General features: G+C 49.8%; 1 protein-coding gene across 3 annotated transcripts in view; it reads right to left on the bottom strand.

The window, feature by feature from the left end:
• Positions 1–27606, bottom strand: part of LOC140389982 (coagulation factor X) — a 53841-nt gene that overhangs the window by 4458 nt on the left and 21777 nt on the right. For all 3 annotated transcript variants that reach the window (XM_072474728.1, XM_072474727.1, XM_072474729.1), the window contains exons 3-7: positions 26584–26744; positions 20996–21020; positions 20127–20240; positions 8279–8413; positions 6473–6657 (exon numbers count right to left, since the gene is read on the bottom strand). In XM_072474728.1, coding sequence (XP_072330829.1) covers positions 6473–6657; positions 8279–8413; positions 20127–20240; positions 20996–21020; positions 26584–26744 — 620 coding nt within the window. The remainder of the gene's footprint in view (positions 1–6472; positions 6658–8278; positions 8414–20126; positions 20241–20995; positions 21021–26583; positions 26745–27606) is intronic.

The raw sequence follows: 27606 nt of genomic DNA, 5'->3' as shown, positions 1-27606 counted from the left end.
CTCCTTGATCCTGAAGCGGGACAAGGATCCCCTGCAATGTGGGTCTTACAGACCGATTTCCTTGCTAAATGTCGATGCCAAGGTGCTGGCGAAGGTCTTAGCCACGAGGATTGAGGATTGTGTGCCGCAGATCATCCATGAAGACCAGACGGGGTTTGTGAAGGGGAGACAGTTGAACGCGAATGTGCGGAGGCTTTTGAACGTTATCATGATGCCGGCGAGGGAGGGGGAGGCGGAGATAGTGGTGGCGATGGACGCTGAGAAAGCCTTCGATAGGGAAGAGTGGGGGTACCTGTGGGAGGTGCTGAAGAGGTTCGGGTTTGGGGAGGGGTTTGTCAGGTGGGTTAGGCTGTTGTATGAGGTCCCGATGGCGATTGTGGCCACAAATAGGAGGTCCGAGTACTTTTGGTTGCACCAAGGGACGAGACAGGGGTGTCCCCTGTCCCCCCTGCTCTTCGCACTGGCGATTGAACCCCTGGCTATGGCACTGAGAGAGTCGAGGAACTGGAGGGGGTTGGTGCGGGGTGGGGAGGAGCATAGGGTGTCGCTTTATGCGGCGACCTGCTGCTGTATGTGGCGGACCCGGTGGGAGGAATGCCAGAGGTAATGAGGATGCTTAGGGAATTCGGGGACTTTTCGGGGTACAAGCTCAATATGGGGAAGAGCGAGCTGTTCGTAGTTCAGCTAGGGGACCAGGAGAGGGGGATTGGCGAGCTCCCACTAAAAAGGGCGGAGAGGAGTTTCAGATATTTGGGGGTCCAGGTGGCCAGGAGGGCCCTGCATAGGCTTAACTTTACAAGGCTGGTGCAGCAAATGGAGGAGGAGTTCAAGAGGTGGGACGCGTTGCCACTGTCCCTGGCGGGTAGGGTGCAGTCAATCAAAATGACGGTGCTCCCAAGGTTTTTGTTCCTGTTCCAGTGCCTCCCCGGGTTTATCCCGAAGGCTTTTTTCAGGCGGGTTAACAGGAGTGTAATGGGGTTTGTGTGGGCGCGAGGGACTCAGAGGGTGAGAAGGGTGGTCCTGGAGCGGAGTAGAGATCGGGGGGGGCTGGCGCTGCCCAACCTCTGTGGGTACTACTGGGCCGCCAATGCGACAATGGTGCGCAAGTGGGTGATGGAGGGGGAGGGGGCTGCATGGAAGAGGCTGGAGACGGTGTCCTGTGTGGGTACGATTCTGGGGGCGCTGGCAACGGCGCCGCTGCCGCTCCCGCCAAGGAGGTATACCACGGGCCCGGTGGTGGTGGCGGCCCTCAAAATTTGGGGGCAGTGGAGGCGGCATGGGGGGATGTTAGGGCCTCGGCGTGGACCCCATTACGGAGGAACCACCGGTTCGCCCCAGGAAGAACAGGTGGAGGGTTTTCGGGGTGGCACAGGGCAGGCATACGAAAGTTGGGGGACCTGTTTGTGGACGGGAAGTTCGCGAGCTTGGGTGAGCTGGAGGAGAAGTATGGGCTCCCCCCGGGGAACACCTTCAGGTACTTACTTGTAAGGGCGTTTGCCAGACGGCAGGTGGTGGAATTCCCACGGCTACTGCCACACACCGTACAGGACAGGGTGCTCTCGGGGGGGGGGGGGGGGAGTGGGGAAGATCTCAGAAACTTACCGGGTGATGCAGGAGGAGGAGGAGGAGGCCTCGGTGGTGAAGTTGAAAGGTAAGTGGGAGGAGGAGTTGGGAGAGGAGAGCGAAGAGGGGACGTGGGCAGATGCCCTAGGGAGGGTGAACTCTTCCTCTTCATGAGCGAGGCTCAGCCTCATACAGTTTAAGGTGCTGCACAGGGCACACATGACCGGGACAAGGATGAGCAGGTTCTTTGGGGGTGAGGACAGGTGTGTTTGGTGCTCAGGGAGCCCAGCAAATCACACCCATATGTTCTGGGCATGCCCAGCGCTGGAGGAATTTTGGAAGGGCGTAGCGAAGACGGTGTCGAGGGTGGTAGGGAGAGCGGCCTTTGCGTCCCTGGTAGCCCGGCGAAGGATTCTCCTTCAGTGGAAAGATACGAGGCCCCCAAGCGTGGAATCCTGGATCAGCGATATGGCAGGGTTCATTAAATTGGAGAGGGTGACATTCGCCTTGAGAGGGTCGGTACAAGGGTTCTTTAGGCGGTGGCAACCGTTCTTAGACTTTCTGGGAGAATGATAGACATTGGTCAATGGCAGCAGCAGCTCGGGGGAGTTATTTTATTTTTGTTTATGTTATTTACACTGGAAGGGTCTGAGGGGGTGTATACACCTGTTGTCTTACGTCGGGGTGTTAATGTTAATTTATTATTTAGGTACAGGGGGGAGGGGTTTGGGGGGTTGCTTTTTTAGATTGTGTTTTGTACTTAACCCTGTTGGGTTCTTTTTTCTTTCACATTTTGTTATTGATATTTTATGAAAACCTTTAATAAAAATTATTTTTAAAAAAAAATATGGAATTCTCTACAAACCATTGTTAAAAGAATAGATTGGTATTATTTTTTTAAAATTCCATAATTTCTTTTAAAAAGGAGGAAAATTAAAGTGAGCTTAAGCATGGGTTTAGACTAGGTGGGTTATGCAGAGAAAATCATCAGGTGAAAATTAATGGAGTCATTTCTGGGCTGGGACTTTAATCAAAAATGGAGTCCTCACCAGAAGTGAAGTGATTTCCTGCTGCTAATAAAATCTTCATTACTTATACAAGTGCACCATTTCTGTCAGGCTCCCAGCTTTATAACTTCTACTTTGCATGGAGAAAGCAGGAAGGGATGGATGGTGGGGGCAAATTTGGTGCAAGATCTGTTAAGAGTGGCTGCAGCAGCTTAAAAGGACAGTTAGCCATTTTGTCGGTGGACCAACTGCAAATTGTTTCTCGAGGAATAAAATCCTTACAATTTCAGAGTTGACGGGTTTTGCTGTCTGAAATTAGGGAATGCAGAAATAACATCTTTGGGATGGAACTTAAAGGTGAGGAAGTGCAATAGCCAAGAGTACCACATCTCGGGCCATCCCAGACTAACAACTCAACAATGGAAGAAATGTAATAACCCCAATAGGTTTGTCAAGACAAGGAAGCTGGTCATAATTTGAACTAAAGCAAAATTTGAATTATGTTTTCCATTTGCTTCACCACAAAAGAGATACATGTTGATGCTCACACTGCTCACACCACATTGATTTGGTTCCTACCGCTCAAATGCACTCCCTCACATCACAATCACCACAACTTATTCTCAAAGTGCACTGAACGCAAGACTCTTTGCATTGGTAGCGCAGTGGTTAGCACTGTTGCTTCACAGCACCAGGGTCCCAGGTTCGATTCCTGGCTTGGGTCACTGTACCATACCGGCCTCCCCGAACAGGCGCCGGAATGTGACGACTAGCGGATTTTTCACAGTAACTTCATTGAAGCCTACTTGTGACAATAAGCGGTTATTATTATTATGTCTGTGCAGAGTCTACACGTTCTCCACGTGTCTGCTTGGGTTGTCTCTGGGTGCTCCGGTTTCCTCCCACAAGTCGCAAAAGACGTGCTGTTAGGTCATTTGGATATTCTGAATTGTCCCCGTGTACCCGAACAGGCGCCGGAATGTGGCGACTAGGGGCTTTTTAACAGTAACTTAATTGCAGTGTTAATGTAAGCCTACTTGTGACAATAAAGATTATTATTATTTATTGTTTCTGTCAAGGGTCGTCGAGTTTCAAAGCAGCCACCATCTGCTACTACTGACAGGGTCACCCTGGGCTGTTCCCCATAACACTTTGTCCTCAAAATAGAAATAAAGTGTAAAATGCAGGGAAAGGACATGGTCAACTGCTGAGTATGTGTTCATTAGGGAGCTCAGTGTGGAATTTTCAGGGAACAGAGTATGATATTCAGGAAATTGCATGTGTGATATTCAAAGAATTAAGTTCTCATTCAGCTTAGTGTTTGATATTCATGTGTAATGGGCCAGGGTTTAGAGAACCCCAAAGTGTAGCATGGAGTTCACCTGACCCACAACTTTTAATAGATTGTGGTATGGGGAGCACACGGCCCACTCTACAGGAGTGGTACAGCAGAAATGGAAAAGTATTTTTTAAAGCAAAACAATGTTTATTCTATGAACTCAAGTTAACGTTTTTAAAACATACAGTGAACATCTTAGCAACCATTGATTCAAATACAACCCCCAAAGAATACAACACTAAGTAATCCTTAATAACTTCCCAAACAACATGCAGAAGACAAAAGAAGCACATCAGGTTTACATTCACTACTGAGAACATTTATAATTCTGAATTCACCAAATGATCAAGAGATAGCCTTTTCATGGCAGAGAGAACAGCAGTACACCTGCTTTGTCTGGCTTCAGCTCCCAACACTGAAAACAAAACTAAAACACACCCTGCAGCAAACAGCTTAAAATGAAAGTAAAAAGCTGACAGACAGCCCAGCTCCACCCACACTCTGACATCACTGATAAACACCCATTTCTTAAAGGTACTCTCATGACACAGGGAAATGAGCATGAAATGCTCAGCACTGCACAGGTAAGATTCAGGGGGCTGAAGACGAGATACTGAGCAAACAGAGTATTTGAAGGACTAAGTAGGAGAATGTTTCAATGATCTATGAGGTGAGATCATAGTTTGTCAGTCACTAATTCCCTCAAATGGCTTCAGTCCAGGTTTTGCAAGGCTTCTGCTCAACTGGTATATCAGGACAAATGATAGGGGCCCTGTTTTAGGACATACTCTTTCTCATTTGTCATTACAAGCAACGTTGCCATGGTGAAGCACAATAAAACCCAGGTATCAGGGGCTGGATTCTCCGCACCCCGACACCAAAATCGCGTTCGGCGCCGGGGCGGAGAATCCAGTTTCACGCATGGAATCAGGACCGGTACTGGTTCCTCGATTCTCTAGCCCCTGAAAGGCGGCATACTCGGGGAGAACGGCATGCAGCATATCCACCACATGTGGCCATTGCTTGAGACCCGCCCTCTATTTCCGCCCCCGATCGGCCAAAGTCCTGACGGTGAATTTCTAATCTGGTCCTGCCGTTCGGGATACTCGCGAGGCGAGTGCGGACTCAGTCAACATTCGCCATGGTCGGGGGCGGGCCGATCGGTGGGCAGGCGGGGCCTTATATGGGACTGGGCCTTTATTGTGTGGGCGAGTCAGGGCCGCGGCCAATCGGTGGGCACTATTTCTGCGGCCCAGGGCCTGAGACCATCATGGAGCACGGTGCGGCCGCTGGAGGCCACTGCAGTGCGCATGAGCAGCCTGTGACCCAGAAGTGCGGGGGGCCGTATCTGCAGCTGGAGCTGCGAGCTCCATGACGGCTCCCTGCAGGGCTGTGAATCTGGCCTTTAGACGCCAGTTTTCCTGGCGTAAAAGACCACAGTTTTCACAATGGCGTGGGGACACAATCCCTGAAATGGAGAATCCAGCCCCATGTGTATCAATAACTTGTCCAAATATTATGCAGGTAGCATATTTTGGGCAGATTGTGTACAGGCAGTGAATAAAGAACAATTTCAGGTAAAAGCTAATGGTACTGAATGAACCCTGTTGTGGGCTGCCTTATGAATTTCCTCTGACTGCATAGTTCAAGGATGTGCTCCATCTGATTAGCAGCTCAGTGGTGGTGTGGATGCTTTAAACTTCCATCGATGGAGAAGGTGGCAGCATCTACCATGATCGGTAATCATCCGTTGAGGCCCTCATGTCTCTTGGTGAGGAACCAGTGCATAGATCAACCCATTGAAAATAAGGCAGAGAATACATTTATCAAAGGTTAAAACATGTTCTTCGTTTATGCAGAAACATCTTCCTGCGTAATTTGTGTTTCTATAGAACCTTTCGTAACCTCAAGTCGTCCCAAAGTCAGTTTTTACTTTTGAAGTGTAGTCACTGTTGTGATGTTGAAAATGCTTATGCAGTGTCTGCTCATGGGATTCATAAGCCCTCAAGTACATATATCATTGTACATAGGGGATCAGCTTGTTCTGCCAGGGCAAGCTGCAGCTAGTCCAGAAAGCTGTTGTATTGTGCCTTGCTCACTAGAATCCACAGCCAAAAGGCTGCCAGTCAGTTCCAGCCCTGAACCCTCCAGGGCTACATCCTGCCCCTGCCAGAAATTCCAACCAGAAAAGGACTGGGTGCAATGGCTGAAGGCCTAAGTCTTTTTTAGTACCTCTCCAGATGGAAAGATGTGCAGGTTAGGTGGGGTTACGAGGTTAGGGCGAAGGAGTGGGTCTCAGTAGGACGTTCTTTCAGATGGTTGGTGCAGACTTGATGGGCCAAAGGGCCCTCTTCTGCATTGTAGGAATCCTATGGTTCTATTTGACGGAATGCTAATCACAGGAGAGTCAGCCCTTTACTCTTAATACAAACTGTGTCTCCACAAAATGTAACCAGATTTTACATGTCCCATATCCACAATATGTTTCTAATAGATGCACAAATATGGCTCACAAGATATCTGAAGTAAATAGGTTGATAACATTTTAGAACTTCTATCTCACCTGCCAAGGACAAAAACCTCGTCTGCAAAGGTTTCCACCAACAATGCGAATCCGGACCTCTGCGTCAGTGTAATTTAACTTTGTTAAGTATTCTGAGTCGGTGTCTGTTTCATTGAGGGAAAGGTCTTCTTCCAACGAGCGAGTTCTTAATTCATACAGAGATACCATCCCACATGGATATTGAACTGGATTTGAACACATAAGATAAACAAATACGATGGAATAGAAGGAAAGTAGCAAGAAATTAATTGATTAAGGGTAATCCTATAGATTGGACTAAATATGGGGCTGGTTTAGCACACTGGGCTAAATCGCTGGCTTTTAAATCAGACCAAGGCAGGCCAGCAGCACGGTTCAATTCCCATACCAGCCTCCCCGAACAGGCGCCGGAATGTGGCGACTAGGGGCTTTTCACAGTAACTTCATTGAAGCCTACTTGTGACAATAAGCGATTTTCATTTCATTCAAATAATTTGAACAGAGGTAGATGCTTGTGATCAAATTCAGTTAGATTTAGGTGGCTAAAAGACTTAATATCCTACAACTAAGGACACAATGCCGGGGCTACTAGAGATTGGGCCAAAATTCTGTCTCAGTATCAAGGGTCGGATCAAAAACTGCAACTGCATTTCAAAAACTACCCTAAAATGGCAACTCGAATAGCACATATTGGGCACATAGCCTTCACAGGAAATGGCTGGAGATTGCCGACAAGATCTTTCTCAAACAAATACACAATTGTAACTACATACCACACATTCGTACAAAGTGTTCTCCCCTAATTTTCGCCATGGGTTCATAACTAGCTTGTACAATGACCAGGGTGACATCAGATTCTCCAACAATTATTTAAGGAATCTCCCAAACAAACTTACAAACAATCTCCAGCAACTCACCAACTGTGTTAATGGATGACACTCTTGAACCCACATTGAATAAAAATCCAGCAACCAAAGTTACTACTAAGTTATAAATCGAAAAGCAGCAAGTGTGTTACATAACAAAGCATGCATTACAAAAACAACCCAAATGTCCATCAAACACACAGACTGTTGGTCAATTTACTGCATCAGACCGAAAAAGTGTCACCACTACCCATCAAACCCCACAGGTTGTCCAATCTGTCCCATCCAGAATACGACTGAACTCATTTAATCTCCCGCATATCATGCAAAGCTTCAGAATGTTTACTTAACCTATAAAATTAAAAATGGAAATTAATTTCCACTCGACCTGATGTGTATTTCCAGCATTTTTTGTTTTATTAATTTAACCTTTTACCCTATGCCAGTTATCTCCCCGAAATCAATGTTTCTAGGTTCCTAAAAACTCAAATGTTTTCATGTTCCAGGCAGCATCCGATCATATTTAGTTATTTTTATGGAGCTGTTGGCTGCTGGTCACATCAAGGTTCGAACAGGTTGTTACGGTCAATAACCATATCCCTGCACTGAAGATGGTAGCTTGTCAATCCTAGGCGTGCAGCTCTAATCATTTCTGCACAAGTTCCCAACTTTCCCCACCTATCCCTAAAATTGTGATAATTCACAGCAAATTCCAGGAAACTTTGGGAGCTGCACTATAAGCTGTAATCAGTGAGCTGGGGTGCAGGGTGCAGGGGACTGGGGTTACTTTGGAAGCAATATAAGTCCCAACTTGTTAGAATACTTATCCAAAGTTCAAATCAAAGGCTTGATTCACTCAAACTATGCTCTTCGGGCTTGTACAATTCTTAATAGAGATGTAACTTGTAGTCGTGATCAATAAGTTAGTGAAATGTGAGTTAGTGACAAGCGGAGCCAGTACCATTTTTAACACAGGTCTGTTGGTCTTCATTCAATTGATAACCTTCTGCACAGCTGCATTTTGCCATTTGTGTTGCCCTGTCGATGTTGCAGTACTGCTGACAGTAGCCATTCTTATATTCACAATCCAGGTTCTCTGAATTAAAGAATAACATACAAACACAAGGAAAAATATCCCTTATAATCAGCATTATACAGTGACTCGCCAGTCAATGAAGCCCATGTGAATGGAAGGGAGGTGGCAGCACAAATACAAGATTGACCAAGGAGCGGAAAGTAGAGAGTCATGGTGAACGGTTGTTTTTGAGACAGGAGGGAGCTGGTGTCCTCCAGGAGGTTAGTGTTTGACCCACAATTCCTTTTGATATATTGATGAGTTGGACTTGGGGTTACAGGGAGTAATTTCAAAGGTTTCTTAGGTGACACAAAACTCACAAACCTAGAAACAGGGAGGTGAATATTAATCGGCATGTTTATGGCAGATGAGCTTTAATGCTTGGAAATGTGAAGTGATTCATTTTCGTAGGAAGAATGAGGAGAGACAATATAAACTAAATGGTACAATTTTAAATGGGGTGCAGAAAGGAGACCTAGGGGTGTACATTCACAAGTCTTTGAAGGTGGCAGGACAACTTGAGACAGTTGTTTAAAAAACAAAACACTTGAAACTCCTTGACTTTAAAGACAGGAGCAGTGGGTCCAGAAGTAAGGCAGCCATGCTGAACCTTCACAAATCAATAGTTAGGCTCCAGCTGAAACATTGTCCAATTCTAGGCATCCACCTTTTAAAAAGGATGTCAAGGCCTTAGGCAGAGTTCAGAGGGGAATGAAACCAAAATGTGCTCCTTCAGTTATTTATAGAGGTGAGACTGTTCTCTTTGGAGCTGAGAAGGTTAAGCATAAATTCAATGGAGGCATTCGAAATCAAAAAGATTTTCATATCCTAAGGGGAGAAAATTTGCAGGTCTGGAGGAAAAGGGCAGGAAAGTGAGACTGTTGGAAGCTCCATTAAAGAGCTGGCACAGACATAAGGAGCCAAATTACTTCCTCCTGTGCTGCATCATTCTTTGTCCATCACCTTCCAAAATGGACTCAAACTGGATTGCAGAGAAGCAGTTACAATACACTAAAAATATCAACCCAGCAACACTGGCGGCATCGCCACTACTGCAATGATTGCTGCGCCCTGACAGAAGTTTAAACATCTGGGCAATTATAACGCATTTGCTTGTTCCAGGTCTTCCGCAAGGAAAGACACAACACAAATTTGAATCCAGATTTCCCTGCTCTGGACATCAGATTATTTAGGCCAACATTAGTGGGTCAATCAGCCAAAGAACACAGGACCTGGGGACCGTCTAGAGGGGATGCAAAGATCCTGAAAGGTTTACTTCACTGTCGAAAACAAGGAGGCATTGAACAGGTATTTTGTATTTTGTCTTCACTGTCGAAGATATAGAAACCTTCCCGAAGATACTTGAAAATCAAGAAATGAAAGGGAGGGAGGAATTTAAAACAATCGGCAACATCAAGGAAAAGGTACTGTGTAAACTATTAGACCCAATGGTCTGCATCCTAGGGTCTTAAGGGAAGTGTCTGCAGACATATTAGAGGTTCTCAATACTCTTCCTAAATTTCGGAAAATACCAGCAAATTGGAAAATAGCAAAAGTAACATGTTTACTCAATAAATGAGGGAGAAAGAAAGCAGGAAATTATAAGCCAATTGGCCTAGCATCCGTCATAGGGAAATTGCTGGAATCAATTTTTAATAAAGTTATAACAGGATACTTGGAATATCATAATGGGATCAGGCAGAGTCAACATGATTTGGTAAAAGGGAAGTTATGTTTAACTAATTTATTAGAATTATTTGAGGAAGTAACAGATAAGGTGGATAAAGGGGAAGATGTAGAGGTGGTGTACTTAGATTCCCAATAGGCATTTGATAAGGTGTCATATCCATATCACAGTTCATGCTGTAAGAGGTAAAATATTAGCATGAAAAAATGATTGGTTAGCTCACAGGAAATAGGGATTAGGGATAAATGGGTCTTTTTCAAGTTGGCAAACTGTAACAAGTGAATTGCCACAAGGATCAGTGTTTGGGCCTCAAATATTTACAATCTATATCAATGAGTTGGATGAAGGGACCGAATGTGTGATCATTAAATTTACCAATAACACAAAAATAGGTAGAAAAGTAGGTTGTCACGGGAGATAAATAGTCGACAAAGGGATGTAGACCAGTTAAGTGAGTGGGCAACGAATTGACAAGTGGTGTGAATGTGGAAAAATGTGAACGTGTCCACTTTGGCAGAATATTATTTGAATGGAGAGATTGCAGAACCCATTGATGCAAGGGGATCTGGGTGTCCTGGCACAAATGACAAAAGGTTTATATGCAGGTACAGCAAGTAATTAAGAAGGCAAATAGAGTGTTGTTTTTTATTTCAAGGGGAATGGAATATAAAAGGTGAGATTTACTGCAGCTGTACAGGGCCTTTGTGAGACCATAACTGGAGTTACGCATACAGGTCTGGTCTCATTTGAAAAAGGATATAATTGTGTCAGAAGCAGTTCAAAGAAAGTTCACGCAACTTATTCCTGGGATGAAGGACTCATCTTATAAAGAAAGGTTGACCAGGTTAGGCCTATACCCATTGGAATTTAGAAGATTGAGAGGCGATCTTATTGAATCATGTAGGGCTGGATTCTCCGCGGCCCCGTGCCGAAATCACGTTTGGCACGGGGGCAGGGAATCGACTTTCACGCCGAAATCGGGCCCGGCGCCGGTCCAGCGATTCTCCGGGACCCGCGAATCGGTGTGAACGCGGAGTACTCCGTGCGGCTGGGGATCCATTGCCAGAGGCCCGCCCAGCGATCCTCGGCTCCCAACTGGCCGAGTTCCCGACGGCGTGGAACTAACCTGATATTGCCGGTCGGGATGCTCACGTGGCGGCTGCGGACTCAGTCCACTGCCACGCTGGTGGGGGGGGCGGGAGGATCAGACACCAGGGGGGGGGGGGGGGGGGGGCATATGGGCGGCCGGGAGACAGATCAGCCGGTCGGATCTTCTGGCATGTGGCCGATCAGGGGGGCCTACATTTCTCAACTGCTTCCGCGGTCCAAGTCCGCCATGGCACTCGGCACAGCCGCTGCAGGCCGCCGCCGTGCGCATGCGCGGACTCGAAACCGGAAGGGCGGGGGCCCGTACCTGTAGCTAAAGCTGCGTGAACCACCTTGGGTCCCTGCTAGCCCCCTGCAGGGCATTTTATCGGCTCTAACTTTCAGCAGGAATCTTCGGAGTATTTACGCTGGCGTGGGGCATAGCCCCATTATGGGAGAATCCAGCCCATAAAATCCTGAGGGGACTTGGCAAGTTGGATACCAGGCAGATATTTTCTCTGTGAGACCTGTTGCACACAGGTTGGCTCCTGCATAGAGGTGTTTATTTTGGAACTTTCTGCCCATTTGATGAGTGATTTTTGGTGACAAAGTGTGAGGAGAGAGGTGGGTGGTGGATTCTCCCCCAGTGTGAATGACGACGGTGTACCAGACCCAGCAAAGGTCAGTGAAAGCCCTCGCTCAGGAGTTGGAGAAATCTCTTGGCGCAGCAGTATTGGGAAAGATGGTGGAGGAAGGTGGGTCATTGTCGATGGCCACATTGCTGATGGAGCAGCTTATGAGCTTCCTTAAAGATGAATTTTGAACACAGAGATGTCATCAAGCTGTAAATGATGCGACAGCAGTTGCGGACGCCCCTGGCCCCCTTCAAGGTGGCATTGGAGAAAATAGAACGCTGACTGCAAGCACAGGAAGCAGCAATCATGGACCGAGAAAAAGTGACGGCCGACTAGAGTGACTGAATTGACTCCCTGGAAACAGAAGTGGCAAGGTTGGTGGCAACACAAGGGGCTCTAAAGGGGAAGGTTGAGGACCAGGAGAACTGGTCGCACTGCCAGAAGCTCCGTATCGTGGGCCTGCCAGACGGTATCAAGTGCAGAAACCCCATAGAATGTGGCTCAGATACTGGGTAATCTGGTCGGAAGGGAGAGCTTCCCCAAACCCCCGGAGATAGATAGAGTCCACAGTCATTCCGGCCGATACCTAAAGTGGGGAATCAGCAAGGACCGTAATAGCAAAGCTGCACCAAATCAGGCTCGGGAGAAAATCCTGAACTGGGCAAGGTACACTCGGCCCTGCCAGTGGGAAGGCCATTCAATCCAAGTTTACCAGGACATTGGGCCAAGTGACGTACTTGTACAAGAGTGGGGTGCGATTTGGGATGCTGTACCCAGCTAAACTGTGGGTAACCTTCCAGGGGAAGGAATTCTACCTCACCCTGCCGGCTGAGATGGATGAGTTTATGCGTGGACACGAGCTGGGAAGGCAGCGCCAACAGTGGCGACAAACGTGTTTTAAAAAGAAAGACATTTGCACGGGACAGAACTGCCTCACTTTCGGCCTAGCTTTAAGGGGGAAGAGACAGCGATCGAAAATGGTGGGAAGAGGGGGAAAGACAGGAGAGGGGAAAAGGAGGAGGCACACAGAGAGGGAGGGACAAGAGGGGAGGACAAACCCAAGAAGGGGAACCGGGAAGGGGGTGGGGGGGAGGGGGTAAAATGCTGGTTACAACAGGCCACACATGGTGGCAGTGAAAACAGTAACACCAAGAAGTGGCCATCTTGGTGGACCCCGAAACAAAGGGAAAACCTAGAGAGTAGGGGTCCAGCCACATGGAGTGACTGGCAAGGGCAGCCATCTTGGATGGCCCTGGACAAAGGGAAACCCCAGGGTGCAAGGGGAATTCCACATGAAAAGTATGGTGATTGTGGCCACCTTGGATGCCCCGAACAAAGGAAAACCTTGGAGGGCAGCGGTGCAACTAAAAGGTAAGTACAGTTGATCCTGCCGGGGAGGGGCGGTGCATGGAGACAGAAACCCCTCATCAGGATAGTAACCTGGTACATCAAGGGACTTAACAGCCTGGTGAAAAGATCCAGGTCTTCGCCCATTTCAAATTTCTGAGGGCCGATATTATCCTCCAGGAGACACACCTGAGGGAGAAGGACCGACTGAGGATAAGAAAAAGTTGGGTGGGTCAGACGTACCAATCGTGTTACGGGACGAGTGCTAGGGGGATAGCCATAATACTGAACAAGAGGACAGCCTTCACGGTGACAAAGACGGTTACGGACTCGGGGGGGGGGGGGGGGGGATGTCACGGTTAATGGTGCTCTGGAAGGAGCATTAGTGGTCCTCATGAACGTGTACACTCCCAACTGGGAGGATGCAGAATTTATAAAGAAAACCATGGCAGAAATCCCCGACTTAGAAACACACCGACTCATCGTGGGAGGGGACGTTAACTGAGTACAGGATGGACAGATCCAGCGCCTAATCAGAGAAACTAACGAATATGGCAAAGGAGCTGAACACCTTCAAGGAGCAGATGAGGGCAGTGGACCCATGGAGACACATGCACACATGGGAGAAGGAATTTTCATTGTTATCCCAGGTCCACAGGGTCTACTCGAGGATTGACTTCTTTGTAGCGGAGAAATCGGTGCTTACGAGGTAGTGGGTGTGGAATACTCCGCAATTGTAATCTCCGACCACGCTCCACCCTACGTGGATGTGAAGTTGGAGAGGGGTCAGGCTCAATGACCCCCATGGAGGCTGGACACGACCCTCCTTGTCAATTGGGCTTTTTACGATCGGGTATCACAGGTCTCACCCTCCACATCCTGGGGAGCGCTGAAGGCAGTGATAATGGGGGAAATTATCGCATTCAACATGCGCAAAGACGGGGAGGAGAGGGCGGCCAGGTAACAGCTGTTCGACTCTGTCATAATATACACCAGTATATCATGGTGCAGATACACACACACTGCTGGGCACACAGCAGGACCAATCAACACACACAACACTACAGCCAATCACCAGTTAGAACACACTCACTATAAAGACAGGGGGCATCAGAGTTCCCGCTCATTCGGGATGCAGCCTCCTAGAAGGACAGAGCTCACAGCCTGCAGCACAGATCTTCACCATATGCTGAGTGCATAGACTGGTTAGGACAGGCATAGGTCTTTAGTTTAATCTAACATCATGTTAACCCACAGTGAAAGTATGTTCAACAGTTTCTAACTTAATAAAATAGTGTTGCACTATTTTAAGTGTTGGTGGCCTGTGTGTGTTCCACGGATCCAGAGCACCCAACACATCAGACTCCATACTGGAGGTGGAAAGGTGGTACGTCCCCAACCTTGGAACTGCTAGCGGAGAGGAAAATGTTGCAAATGGTCTTCAACTGGCTTTCCACCAGGAAAGCAGCCAACCAGCTCCGCCAGACAAGGGGGGACCTTTTCGAATATGGAGCCAAAGCCAGCCATCTGCTGGCTCACCAGTTGAGAAAGCAGCAGCCACTCGGGAAATAGCTCAGGTTAAAGACAGAAGCGGAGGGCTAGTGGCTGCGGCAGAAAAGATCAACAAAGCAATCGCAACATTCTACTGAGGGCTGTATACCTCCGAACCCCTGGAGGGGGACTCGACGATGAAGCTGTTCCAGGCATGCCGGTCGTGGGGGAAGATATGAGACGGACCTGAAAACACCGCTAGAATGGGAGGGGGGGGGGGGGGTTCCAAGCCTCAGTATCGCTGATACCCAAAAAGGACAACGACTCGACTGAGTGAGAATCCTACAGACCCCTCTCACTCTTTAATGTGCACAAAAGATCCTGGCGAAGGCCCTGGTGAGGTGGCTGGAGAGCTGCTTGCCAGAGGCTGTCGTGGAGGTCTAGATGGGCTTTGTAAAGGGTAGATAGCTAACATCAAGCACCAGAAGTGGCCATCTCCCTGGATGCAGAAAGTCCTTCGACAAGGTCAAATGGAAGTACCTCAGAGAGTTACTGGAACGGTTTGGGTTTGGACCAGGATTCACCTCCTGGGTGAAATTGCTGTACAGTTCTCCCATGGCGAGCGTATGGGCAAACACCGCCAGTTCTAGATACTTCCAGCTGCACAGAAGCACGAGGCAGGGATGTCCATTGTCCCTACTATTTTCTGCTCTGACAATCATGTCACTGGTGGCGAAGGGGTGGAGAGGTATCCAAAGGGGAGACAGAAAGCATAGAGTCTCACTCCATGTGGATGACCTGCTCCCCTACATCTCCAACCCCCGGACCAGCATGGAAGAGTTTGTAGCCTTCTCAAGCTACAAGGTTAACCTGAGCAAGAGCAAGCTCTTCCCTGTGAACCCTCAGGTGGGAGGGGCAGAGCTGGAGGGACTGCCGTTTAAACTGGCCCCCAAAAAATCCTGCTACTTGGGGATCCAATTAACCCACAACTGTACACGGATCCATAAATGGAACATGACAAATCTGTTGGAGGAAGTTAAAAAGGACCTGGAGAGTTGGGGCTAACTCCTACTCTCCCTTGCAGGGAGAATACAGATGATCAAAATGAACGTGCTGCCTGGGTTTCTCTTTCTGTTCAAATCCCTCCTGATCCACATCCCCAAAGCCTTTTTCAATACAGTGGCATGTGGGGGCTGCAGTGGGTAGCCAGAGTTTGGGGGGGGGGGGGGGGTGACGCAGTTGTTTTTCAAGTTAGACTCAGGGAAAGATGGAGGGACGGCCATTTTTTGTGGGCATTTTGGGGGGAACGGATAGTTGGGCGGATCGTAGATTAGGGGATGATGACAGACCTTAGAAGCGGGGAGGTCGAAAGCCCCCAGGGAGGGTGGTAACTTGGAATGTCCAAGGGGTAAATGGGCCAGTTAAAAGATCAAGGGTATTTGCGCATTTAAAAAGTCTAAAGGTAGATGTGGTTTTCCTGCAGGAAACGCACTTACGGGTAAAGGGCAAGATGCGATTGAGGAGGGGGTGGGGTGAAGTCAAGTTGATTGCGACCCTGTTTAATAAAAAGATGACATGTGTAGTGTCGCAGGAGGTGCAAGACCCGGGAATAGGGTTGTAATGGTGAGTGGGGTATTGGCAGGAATGCCTGTGATTTTGGTCAATGGGTACACCCCCAGTGGGGAGACGTGGATTTTATTAAGAGACTGTTAACGTCCATTCTGGATTTAGACTCCCAAGAGTTAATTATGGGGGTGATTTTAATTGTGTAGGGAAATAGCTCAGGTTCAAGACAGAAGCGGAGGGCTAGTGGCTGCGCCAGAAAAGATCAACAAAGCAATCGCAACATTCTACTGAGGGCTGTATACCTCCGAACCCCTGGAGGGGGACTCGACGATGAAGCTGTTCCTCGACGGAATAGACATGCCGGTCGTGGGGGAAGATAAGAGACGGACCTGAAAACACCGCTAGAATGGGGGGGTGGGGGGGGTTGATTGGACCCGAGGGTGGACAGGTCACTGTCGTAAAGTTTGTTACATGAAGGAAATCTGCCATCCTTATCTGGTCTGGCCTACATGTGACTTCAAATCCACAGCAATGTGGTTGACTCAAAAGACCCTCTGAAATGGCCAAGCAAGCCACTCATTTGTATCAAACCACTAGAAAGTCAAGAAGGAATGAAACTGGACATCGTGCATGGACCTAGCCACTGGAAACAACAAACTCAGTCCTGTCAACCCTGCAACATCCTCCTTAATTGGAAGAGTTGTCTCACAGGCAAGTCAAACAACAACTGGACAGTGTCATCAGTCTATTCTCCATCTTCAGTAAAGCGATGGAAGAGGTCATCAACAGTGCTATCAAGCATCACTTGTTAGCAATAGCCTCACTGATGCTCAGTTGAGGGTCACTCAGCTCCTGACCTCATTGATCCAAACATGGACAAGAGAGCTGAACTCCAGAGGTGAGTTGACATTGACTGCTCTTGACATCGAGACAGTATTTTACCAGATGTAGCATCAAGGAGCCTTAACACAGATAGAGTCAGCTGGAATCAGGGGGAAAGCTCTCTGCTGGTTGGAGTTATACCTGGCACAAAAATTGTAGGTCAATCATTTCAGATCCAGGACATCACTGCAGGAGTTCCTCAGGATGGTGTCCTAGGCCCAACCTTCTTCAGCTGTTTCATCAATGACCTCCCTTCTATCATAAGGTCAGAAGTGGGGATGTTTGCTGATGACTGCACAATGTTCAGCACCATTCGCGACTGCTCAGGTGCTGAAGCAGTTCATGACCAAACGCAGCAAGATCTGCACGATATCCAGGCTTGGGCTGACAAGTCAGGAGTGTGGTGGAATACTCCTCACTTGCCTGGATGAGTGCAGCTCCACCAACAATCAAGAAGCTCAACACAATCCAGAACAAAGCAGCTCACTTGATTGGCACTCATCCACAAGCATCCACTCCATCCACCACTGAAGCACAGTGGCAGCCATTTAAAACATCTACAAGATGCACTGCAGGAACTCACCAAGGTTCCTTCGACAGCACCTTCTAAACTCACGACCGTTGCTAATTTGAAGGACAAAGGCAGCAGATGCATGTAATCACCACCACCTGGTTATAGTTCCAAGAAGGATGGTGTGCAGCTTAGAGGTGTGGCCATCTGGGATGGCCACTTCCAGAATACAAAATGGATGCTCGCAAAGAATATAGGGAACTATGGACAATGTTAAGCAAGCAAGCAGGCACAGAGCCTGTCTGCGTATTGGGAAGGCATCTCCCAGACGGGACTGAAACTGTAGGTCAATTAACATATTGATGGCCCATCTCCGGGAACAAAGGAAAGACACTCAAGCAACTGATCTGGCTCCAGACACCCCGGCGCCAGTTCCCCAAACCGAAAGCGTAAACTAAACCAGGCCAACTGCCACCTAGGACACGCCCAGCCATCAGGGCACCCACCCCTTTATTGGTCAAGATCAATACCAGTGATCAAGATGCGGCCCAATTAATTGGGACCAAGTTTCAGCCCCGCCCAAAAGCGCGCGAAGCCCCTTCGGGTATAAGAAGAAACCCCCGAGAGAAAATCGCTCACTTGAACTCGGCTCTCAAAGCGGAGAGACCCGTCCACCAGCTGCACCAGAAGCAAGTAAGTCCAAGGTCAACGCTCGTACCAGACGGACGACCTTAGCTGTTCTCCTGTATACCTTCGAACCCAACAGCCTCAGATCCGAACAACGGCCATTGTTCCTCTGACTGAGTGGGTACCCGAAGCTAAGTATAGGCGGTAACGTTAGAGAAAGTTTAGTTTGTAGTACTTTGTGCATGTGTAGATCTTCCTGTGTGTGTAAATAAATAGTATTGACTTTGAACTAACTAACTGGTGTATTGGCTCTTTGATCAGTATTCGGGTTTGAACCTTGTGACGGTATTGAGAGATGCCTGGCGACTCTAAAGTAAACATAATTAGGATTAAGGAAGGCGACCATATTGACTGCCATATTCATAACCAGAGAAGCAGAGCCACAGAGGGAAAAGTCCCTTCCAAGCCACACACCAACCTGACTTAGAAATATATCGCCGTTGCTTCTCTGTTGCTGGGTCAAAATCTTGGAATTTCCTCTCTAACAGCACTGTGGGTGTACCGACACCACATTGTGACAAACGGAGGATTTTAGGAATATTGGATTCTAAGTATTGGGTAATTTAAGGGTTAAATGTTAGAGTGTGTTTGACTGCAGTGGTCATGTTTTGTAATAAATAATTCTGTTTTGCAGGGCCTGGGAGCTTTTAAAGGCCAGGAGGTGAAATTGACAGAGCAATATGGTTTTCAGTCTGGACCCATGCACTGTGGTTTGAATGGGGAGCGAATGTGCATTCAGCCGCTGGAAAGTTAATTTGCTTTTCAGCTTGGGTAGATGATATCATTGTTGGATGAAATTAAAAGATTCAGAGAGAGATTTTTGAAAAAGCTTTTGAGGAGAAGAAGGTTTCTTAAAATTTAGAGTACCCAATTATTTTTTTCCAATTAAGGGGCAATTTAGTGTGGCCAATCCAGCTAACCTGAACATTTTTGGGTTGTAGAGGTGAAACCCACGCAGGCACGGGGAGAATGTGCAAACTCCACACAGACAGTGACCCGGGCCGGGATCGAACCTGGATCCTCAGCACGGTAGGCAGCTGTGCTAACCACTGCGCCGCCCTGCCGCCCCTTTTGGAGAGAAGAGTTGAAGTCAGATCTGGCTACCACTGAGTCCACAAGTAAAGGCAGGTTTCTTTCCCAGTCGGATAGTTTAAAAAAAGAGTAATAATATTTTAAAGGGGAACAGTCTTGTCTGAGGATAAGGAAGAGGCTGAAAGAATCCAGTTGAAGCAGCTATTTGAAGATATTCAGCCAGAGTCAGAAGGGATTCCAACCGGGGCCCAAATCTGTTCCGCAAAGGATGTATTAATCTATGCTGTGCTGATTTTAAACTGGATTGAGAGCTGTATGTTTCTTTTCTTGTTGTTTAATGGAGAATTGGGTGTTAGTGTTAATGGATAATTGAAAGCTATTATTTTCGATTGTGGAGGTAAAGTGTTTAATATTGTATTCATAATAAAATTTTGTTTTAAAATACCAAATACCAATTTTTTCATGCAATCACTCCTGGAGTGAATCATTCTTTCTGCACTGTCTTGCAAAATAAATTAAAATATTGGGGGTTCAGTCCAGTTTCTTAGCCACTGTTGGGGTCTGGGTTGGGATTGTAATAACATGGACTGCAGCAGTTTAAGAAGGCAGCTTAGCACCACCTTCTCAAGGGCAATGGTCAATAAATGCTGAAACCCTTATCCCATGAACAAAGAAAACATTGCATACACATTCATACAGACAGACATATACACATATATACATGTACACAACACCATACATACACACAGACCACTGATCCACATCATTGAGAGGGTAGACTGATATATAATATCAGATGCAGCAACAAACCTATTTCACAATGTTCTCCTTTCCACAGTGGAGGGCAGAGGCAGATGGAATTGTAGTCCAAGATCTTACACAAACCACCATTGTGGCATGGCGATGATTTACAAGGATTCAGATCTGTGAGAGGGACACAGAGGAAAGCATTCAGTGAAATGCTCAAGAGTCTAATGACAGGTGACAGAATATAAGTGAATGGTAAACTCTGATGACTCTGGATAATAGACTTTAGCTTGGGCTGAACTAAAGATATATCTCATAGCTTGAGCAGCATTGGGTAACTTCCTCCCACACCTGCCAAAACATTTTGTCCCTCCTCAAAACAAAGGTACAGTTTTTGCCTCTTGAATTATTAATTTGTATTTTGGTGCTTAAAAACAGCATGAAACTGGTTTGTATCCAAAGTCACACCAAGTATTTTTCCACTGAAAAGCCATCCATTCAGATACTATAAACTGGACGGAGAAGGTGCTAAAAGGTCCGAGCGTTTGGGGCAAACAAAACGAGTTGCTGAAAGCATTAATTCTTTAATTAACCTGGGGCCAATATCTTCATCTTCAAATATCTTTGCCATTGTGAATCCTTGCTTAGTCATTCCACATTGATGAATCACTGATTCAGCTAATGCAATAATGACAAAAAAGCTATCTTTCTTTTTCGCAGAGTTTCCTAAGTGGTCCTATGCAACTTTGGCTGAAACAGAAGAAACAGTCTTCTGTCCCTCCTGCGATGGTGGGTTTGATTGGCAACCGGGAGACATTTTATAAGGGGCTAGGTTGATTGATTGATTGCAGTCCTCTATGATGGACAATTTGTTAGTCAGAGGTCTCGGAGAGGGGTGGTGTATCACTGCAAGTGATGGAAGTAGCACTTACTCTTGTATGAGAACCAGAACTCCATCTGTTAAAAGAAAAGACGCTTTTGTTAACTTGTCTGCAATTTACTCCGCAAAATCACTGACCTTTCATAATGTTGTTCTTTTAAAAAAAAAAAAAATTTAGAGTACCCATTTATTTATTTATTTTTTCCAGTTAAGGGGCAATTTAGCGTGGCTCATCCTCCTAACCTGCACATCTTTGGGTTGTGGGGGTGAAACCCACACAGACATGGGGAGAATGTGCAAACTCCACACGGGCAGTGACCCAGGGCCGGGATTCAAACCCGGGTCTTCAGCGTCGCAGCCCCAGTGTTATCCACTGCGCCACATGCCGCCCTCAGAATGTTGTTTTGATGGACCTTTGAACTGTGACATATACTGCCAAGGTTCCAGACACATGGTAAATGACGATGGGCCACCTGTTTCCAGTTCACTACTTTGATTTAAATTAGTTTCAACGTCACTGGCCGAACCTTCCGTCGCCAGCAAATTGCTGTACAATACAACACAAATGGGGGGCGATTCTCCATTTGTGAGACAAAGGGCTGGATTCTCCGATTCTGCGGCTGTGTCCGCAGGATCCGTCTGGTCTTACGACCAAAACGTCAGCAGTGCTCCTGCATCGAAGATCCGTCCCGTTGGGAGGCTAGCAGCCGCGCGACCCTACCTGCCGACACGGAGGCAGAATTGCTGGGTCTATGGCCGCGCACGCGCATGGCGGTAGCCTGCAGCGGCCGCACTGTACAATATGGCTCCGGCCACGCAGGGACCCAGCCTAACAAAAACTGTCCGCCTGTAACCCCTCCCCAGCCTCCGCCGAAGCACCCCATGCCAGCGGAACGGCTCCCCCCGATTGTGGCAGTGCTGGACACAGTCTGCAGCTGCCATGAGAGGTCCCTCGAAAAGTGAGAGGACATGCGACCAACGCAATCGGGAAGTTGGCCCATCGGGGGCGGAGCATCTGGGGAGGGCTTCAGGGGATGCCCTGAGGCCGTCACGCCGGCGTGGCGTGTACTCCTCAAGTACGCCCTTTTTGAGGGGGCGGAGCATTGGAAAAACGGCACTGCCCCGATTCCGGGGAAAAAAGGATTCGCCGGCCGATTGCCGAACGCAATTTCAGCATGGGCGATTGGAGAATCCAGCCTGAAGTGTTGACACTGAAGCAGAATTCGTGGAGGGCTGGCGAACCCCCACCCGGCACCACATGCTGGCACCCAACCGGCCACCATAGCCGGGTGCCCTGGCCAATGAGGCTACCAGCTACCCACCCGCTGGGTTGCATGCGTCGGACTGTCGAACGCTGTCGTTTTCTGTCTCCCCCCCCCCCCCCCCCCCCCCCCCCAGGAGAAGGCTGCGCACAATCGCCAAGTGTAGAAGACAGGAGGGGGACCGCCGGACCTGCGGCCCCTCACTGTGGCAGAGCAGAGGGCTCTGGACGTGGTTGGTGACCGGAGGAAAGGGAGGTTGCCGAAGTGGAGTGCAGGCGAGGAAATGAGACCCCACTTATTTGCGGTTCCCCGTGACACGTGTGTCAACCCCCACCAACACTACCCACACCCCTCTCACCTCCACCCCCATCCCCCGTCACCCCAGACCACCCTCACCCTACACCACCCTCACCCCCCCCACACCACCCCCATCCTACACCAGCCCACACCACCCTCACCCACACGCTTACCCCCACCACACCCCTGCGGTCTAATCATGCGTCGTCTTGTACCTTGCAGGACCTGGTGGGAATGGGGCAGGTCCATCTGGCATCCCCCACCCTGAGCCAGTGCCACAGCTGGAGCCCCTCCTGTGAGCCGAGCTCTGACGAGGAGAGCAGCTCGTACGGCAGCCCTCCACCCCTGGACGCCCTGGAGCTCAATTCAGAGGATGACACAGATTTGCTGCTACAACTGTCTCTAACACCCTCCACCATCCCAGAGACTATCACCTCGTTTGGGCACTTTAGTGACGAGGCTCCTGGGACACTCCACACAGCTGATCCGAAGTGGGGAATAGAGGGATACGGACCCCGGAAGTGTAGAATATTTTAGTTTAGACGGGCAGCGGGTCGGCACAGGCTTGGAGGGACGAAGGGCCTGTTTCTGTGCTGTACTTTTCTTTGTTCTTTGTTACAGCAGGTGGAGGTAGGAACACCCGAGGGGGCGGACAGTTGGAGGGTAGGCCGACCCCAGGGACTAGCTGCCGTCCAGGATTTGGGCTTCTGGAATGGACAGTCCCATCAATCGTGGAGATGCAGACAGAGAGCCAGGGATAACATGAGGGATGGTCGGCGAGCATCCAATACCTGCAGGTGCAGTTGGAGGAGTCCAACCGTGTGCAGAAGTAGAAGGTGGTGTCGATCATGCATGCCACCCAGGCTAACACTGCATGGGTGGTGTCTGCGGTGGAGGCATTGGGGGCGGCGGTTTTGTCTATGGATCAGCACGTCCAAGGCCTGGGACATTCTGTGCAGGCAATGACCGAGGCTGCCTTGTGGTCATATATCAGCTGCATGTTCATCGAGTGCAACCCCTTCGGCTTGTGTCTTCTGCAGGTGCTTGTAAGGGGACATGCATCCCATCGATCACCCCCTCGATGCAGGGCATCCCGTAGCTGGCGGCGAACCCCCGCTGCCCGGGCATCCTGGTGGGCTAGATCCACATTGAAATAGATGTATTGAGCCGCCTGGGCATATAGGGCCTCACCGAGGTTTGTGTCCACTTAGCACCTGAAAGGATACCTTGGTGTAAAGCCACCAGGACGGCCACCAGGAGCGGATCTCCCCCATACCTCCACGGTGACCAGGTGTGCCATCATCTGGCAGATATGTCGCACTATCACTCTGCTCAGCTGGAGTCTTCGACGCCATGCCCGGTCCGGCAGGTCCTCGAATGACAGGCGCTGCCGGTACACATGCGGCACCTCCTTGGCACCTCCTCCTCCTCAGCCTGTTGGGCGGTTCGCTCTCCATCCTGGGCGGGGCTGCCTCCTGTCCACCTGCTGCACGCTCCACTGCTGCACGCCCGCTGCTGCATGCCCGCTGCTGCACTCCCGCTGCTGCACGCTCGCTGCTGCACGCCCGCTGCTGCACGCCCGCTGCTGCACGCCCGCTGCTGCACGCCCGCTGCTGCATGCTCCGCTGCTGCACGCCCGCTGCTGCACGCCCGCTGCTGCACGCTCCACTGCTGCACGCCCGCTGCTGCACGCCCGCTGCTGCACGCCCGCTGCTGCACGCCCGCTGCTGCATGCCCGCTACTGCAGCTTCTTCCTCCTCGAGCAGCTCCAGCTCGTACAGGCGCAGGACATCCCCAACGGCCCTGGCGACTAGCAGGAAGGCCGCCATTGCTGGTTGAATTCCAATATCCACTGTCTGTAGAGGGTGAAAGGCCGGCTGGTTAGCATGGTGTATATCCCCTTGCCCAACCAGGCCCACTGGGCTACATGGTAGCCCAGGTTGGCACTGCAGATTCTGTCTTTGCATGTCCCCCCCACCCCATCCCCTCACCCCTGGCCCCGTCGCTGCCCGGCACCGTGGGGGCCTCTGACCTTGGCGCCTGTCCCTGATGCCAGGCGTACCGTTGACTGGCACTGTCCTTGCCAGCAGTATGCTCCGCAGCCCCCGCCCTGCACCCCGTAGGGGCTGCTGTGTGTGTTGCCCTGGGTGAGCAGCCGGCGGGTGGCGGTCGGGTGGGGGGGGGGCTGGAGGAGGATGGGGTATGGGGATTGGGGCACCCATACGGCCGGTGTCACTCTAGAACCAGGGACCAAGGTGGTGATCAGTGGATGCGCAGCAAGATGGCCGCCTTGCAAGCCGCGTTAATGGCGCTCCATGACTGGACGTCGCACCAGGACCTCCCGGTCAGGCATGCAGGAGGAGACTCCGGATGAGCCGGGAAACTGTCGCCCAATCTGCCACCCGATGGCACACCTGGCACCGCGTGGAACTGGGCGAGGACATGCTCTGCCGGTGGCCGTCAAGGTGACGGTGGCCCTGAACCTTTATGCCACGGGGTCGTTCCAGTCGGCGAGTGGGGACCTGTCCGGCATCTCCCAGGCATCGGTGCACCGGTGCATCCGTGCAGTGACAGATGCCCTGTATGACATCGCGGAGCGCTACATCCAGTTCCCTGTGGACCATGCCCACCAGGATGCCCGGGCAGCGGGCTTCGCGGCCGTGGCCAGGATACCCATGGTCCAGGGGGCGATCGATGGGGTGCATGTCGCCATGCAGCCACCAGCGGATAATAGGGCAGTGTTCATGAACAGGAAGGGGACCCACTCCATGAACATTAAGGTGGTGTGTGACCACCAGATGAAGATCCTGCGCCCGGTACCTGGGCAGTGTACATGATGCGTTTATCCTGGCACAATCGTTCATCCCTGCCGTGTTCGAGGGACAACCCCCCCCCCCCCCCCCCCCCACCGCGGCTGCGGGGCTGGTTGTTGGCGACAGGGGTTACCCGTTGCGGTCATGGCTGATTATGCCTATGCGGAGGCCACAGACCGACGCGGAGAACCGCTACAAAGAGGCCCATGCAGCAACCAGAAGTGTGGTCGAGACGTGCTTTGGGCTGATGAAGATGCGCTTCAGGTGCCTGGACCGCTCTGGAGGGGCCCTACAGTACCCGTCGGAGAGGGTCGGCCACATCGTTGTGGTCTGCTGAGTCCTGCACAATATAGCCCAGCAGAGGGGTAATCTGCTGGAGGAGGAGGAGGGGGAGGCAGAAGGGCAAGAGGAGCACGAGGAAGGGCACGTCCCCCCAGATGAGGAGGATGGGGAGGAGGGGGGAAATCGACGGGACATGGGGGCTGGATATGGACGGGAGGCTGCACGACGCCACCGGCAGGGCCAGCGAGCACGGGCGACGTTGATCGCCGCACGTTTCACCAACTAGGGGGTAGGGGTTCTCTGAGCAGAGGCACTGACACCACTGTACTGCACCACTCACCACCCCCATCTCCCACAACACCCATGAGACGCACCTCCCCCACCACCCTTAGCTCCCACACGACCGCATGAACACCACCCCTCCATTATACATCCACATGCGGCACAACAGGCTGGGCTCACATGGTTGCTTGTGGAAGTAGGTGTGGCCCTTTCCATGGAGGATGATGACAACCCGCTCTGCGATGAGCACTGAGCTCCAAATCGTTAGACAATGTCTGACTCATGGCCACTGTTACACCCTCCACCTGGGTGGTCCTTGTATGCGGCCTGATCACTGCATCACATGGCCATGCTGGGGGCGGGGTAACATGGACGTTCCGGGGGGGGGGGTTGATCGATAGTGTGGCGGTTCTCGGCACTCCGTGCGCACTATGGGGCTATGTTCCCATTCGGGTAGATCGCACCCATTGAAACTAGCATCAATAGTTGTAAAAAACCCTTTGGTTCATTAATTTCCTTTAGGAAGGAAATCGGTCATCCTTACCTGGTACGACCTACGTGCAGTTATGTGGTTGATTCTTAAATGCCACTGAGTTCAAGGGTAATTAGAAATGGGCAATTAATGCTGGTCTTGTCGGTGACACGCACAACCCATTAAAAAAAAATAAACATCCATGTGCAGTTATCAGGTGAAAGATTCTTACAGTGCTCTCTTGGGATTTATAAATCTCTTTTGCTTCCTCAAATGAGCAGGATTCCTCATAGCACTCTCGCTCCAGAGATCCTGGTTTCATCTCTTCCCAGAACCAGTTTGCACGTTTTTGAATTCTCAGCACTCTATTTGCTTTGCTCTTCTGGTAGAACACTGTAAAGATGTGAAGGCAGTGGTGAGATGCTGGAGAAAAAAATACAATTGCCATCTCATTCATAGAATCTACAGTGCAGAAGGAGGCTATTCGGCCCATCGAATCTGCACCGGCCCTGGAAAGAGCACCCTACCCAAGCCCACACCTCCACCCTATCCCCATAACCCAGTAACCCCACCTAACCTTTTTTGGACACTGAGGGCAATTTAGCATGGCCAATCCACCTAACCTGCACATCTTTGGACTGAGGGAGGAAACCGGAGCACCCGGAGGAAATCCACGCAGACACGGGGAGAACATGCAGACTCCACACAGACAGTGACCCAAGCCAGAATCGAACCTGGGACCTTGGAGCTGTGAATCAACCGTGCTAACCACTGTGCTACCGTGCTGCCCTTCTCAGGCTGCTAGAGCTCAAACCTTTCATTAACAAAGGTCAAGGTTTATTGCATGATCCACCCAATCCCCACATTGTAACACCTGAAATGGTATTATTCCTGACCTCGGACTCGGAGCATGGGGTGTAACTGAAACAAAGAGAGTGGGTGAAATTTCCTTGTTGCTCTCGGACCATTCTCAGTTCTGCTCGCAGGTAGGAAACTTTGCTGGCTTGCAAATTCCCAAAACTTCTCCTCAATTTTCCTCATTCTTCCCAAAACCTTCAGTGATGCACCCAATCACCTCCAGCCTCATTTACTTGCATCTACTTGTCAGCCTGTGGTGAAGAGTGCGTTTTCCTGGACTAACCCTGTTGCTGTGCTGAAGGTAAGTTATACCTGATAGCATTAGACTCAGTCGCCACCAGGGTCAACTTTTAAAAGAAGTAAGCAGCCACTGCAGACAGTTTCTCAAGGTGTGCAG

The sequence above is a fragment of the Scyliorhinus torazame genome, chromosome 14, assembly GCF_047496885.1.
Source record: "Scyliorhinus torazame isolate Kashiwa2021f chromosome 14, sScyTor2.1, whole genome shotgun sequence".
Taxonomy (NCBI): domain Eukaryota; kingdom Metazoa; phylum Chordata; class Chondrichthyes; order Carcharhiniformes; family Scyliorhinidae; genus Scyliorhinus; species Scyliorhinus torazame.
The sequence above is the reverse complement of the archived record's forward strand: the minus strand, read 5'-3'. Positions and strand labels throughout refer to the sequence as shown.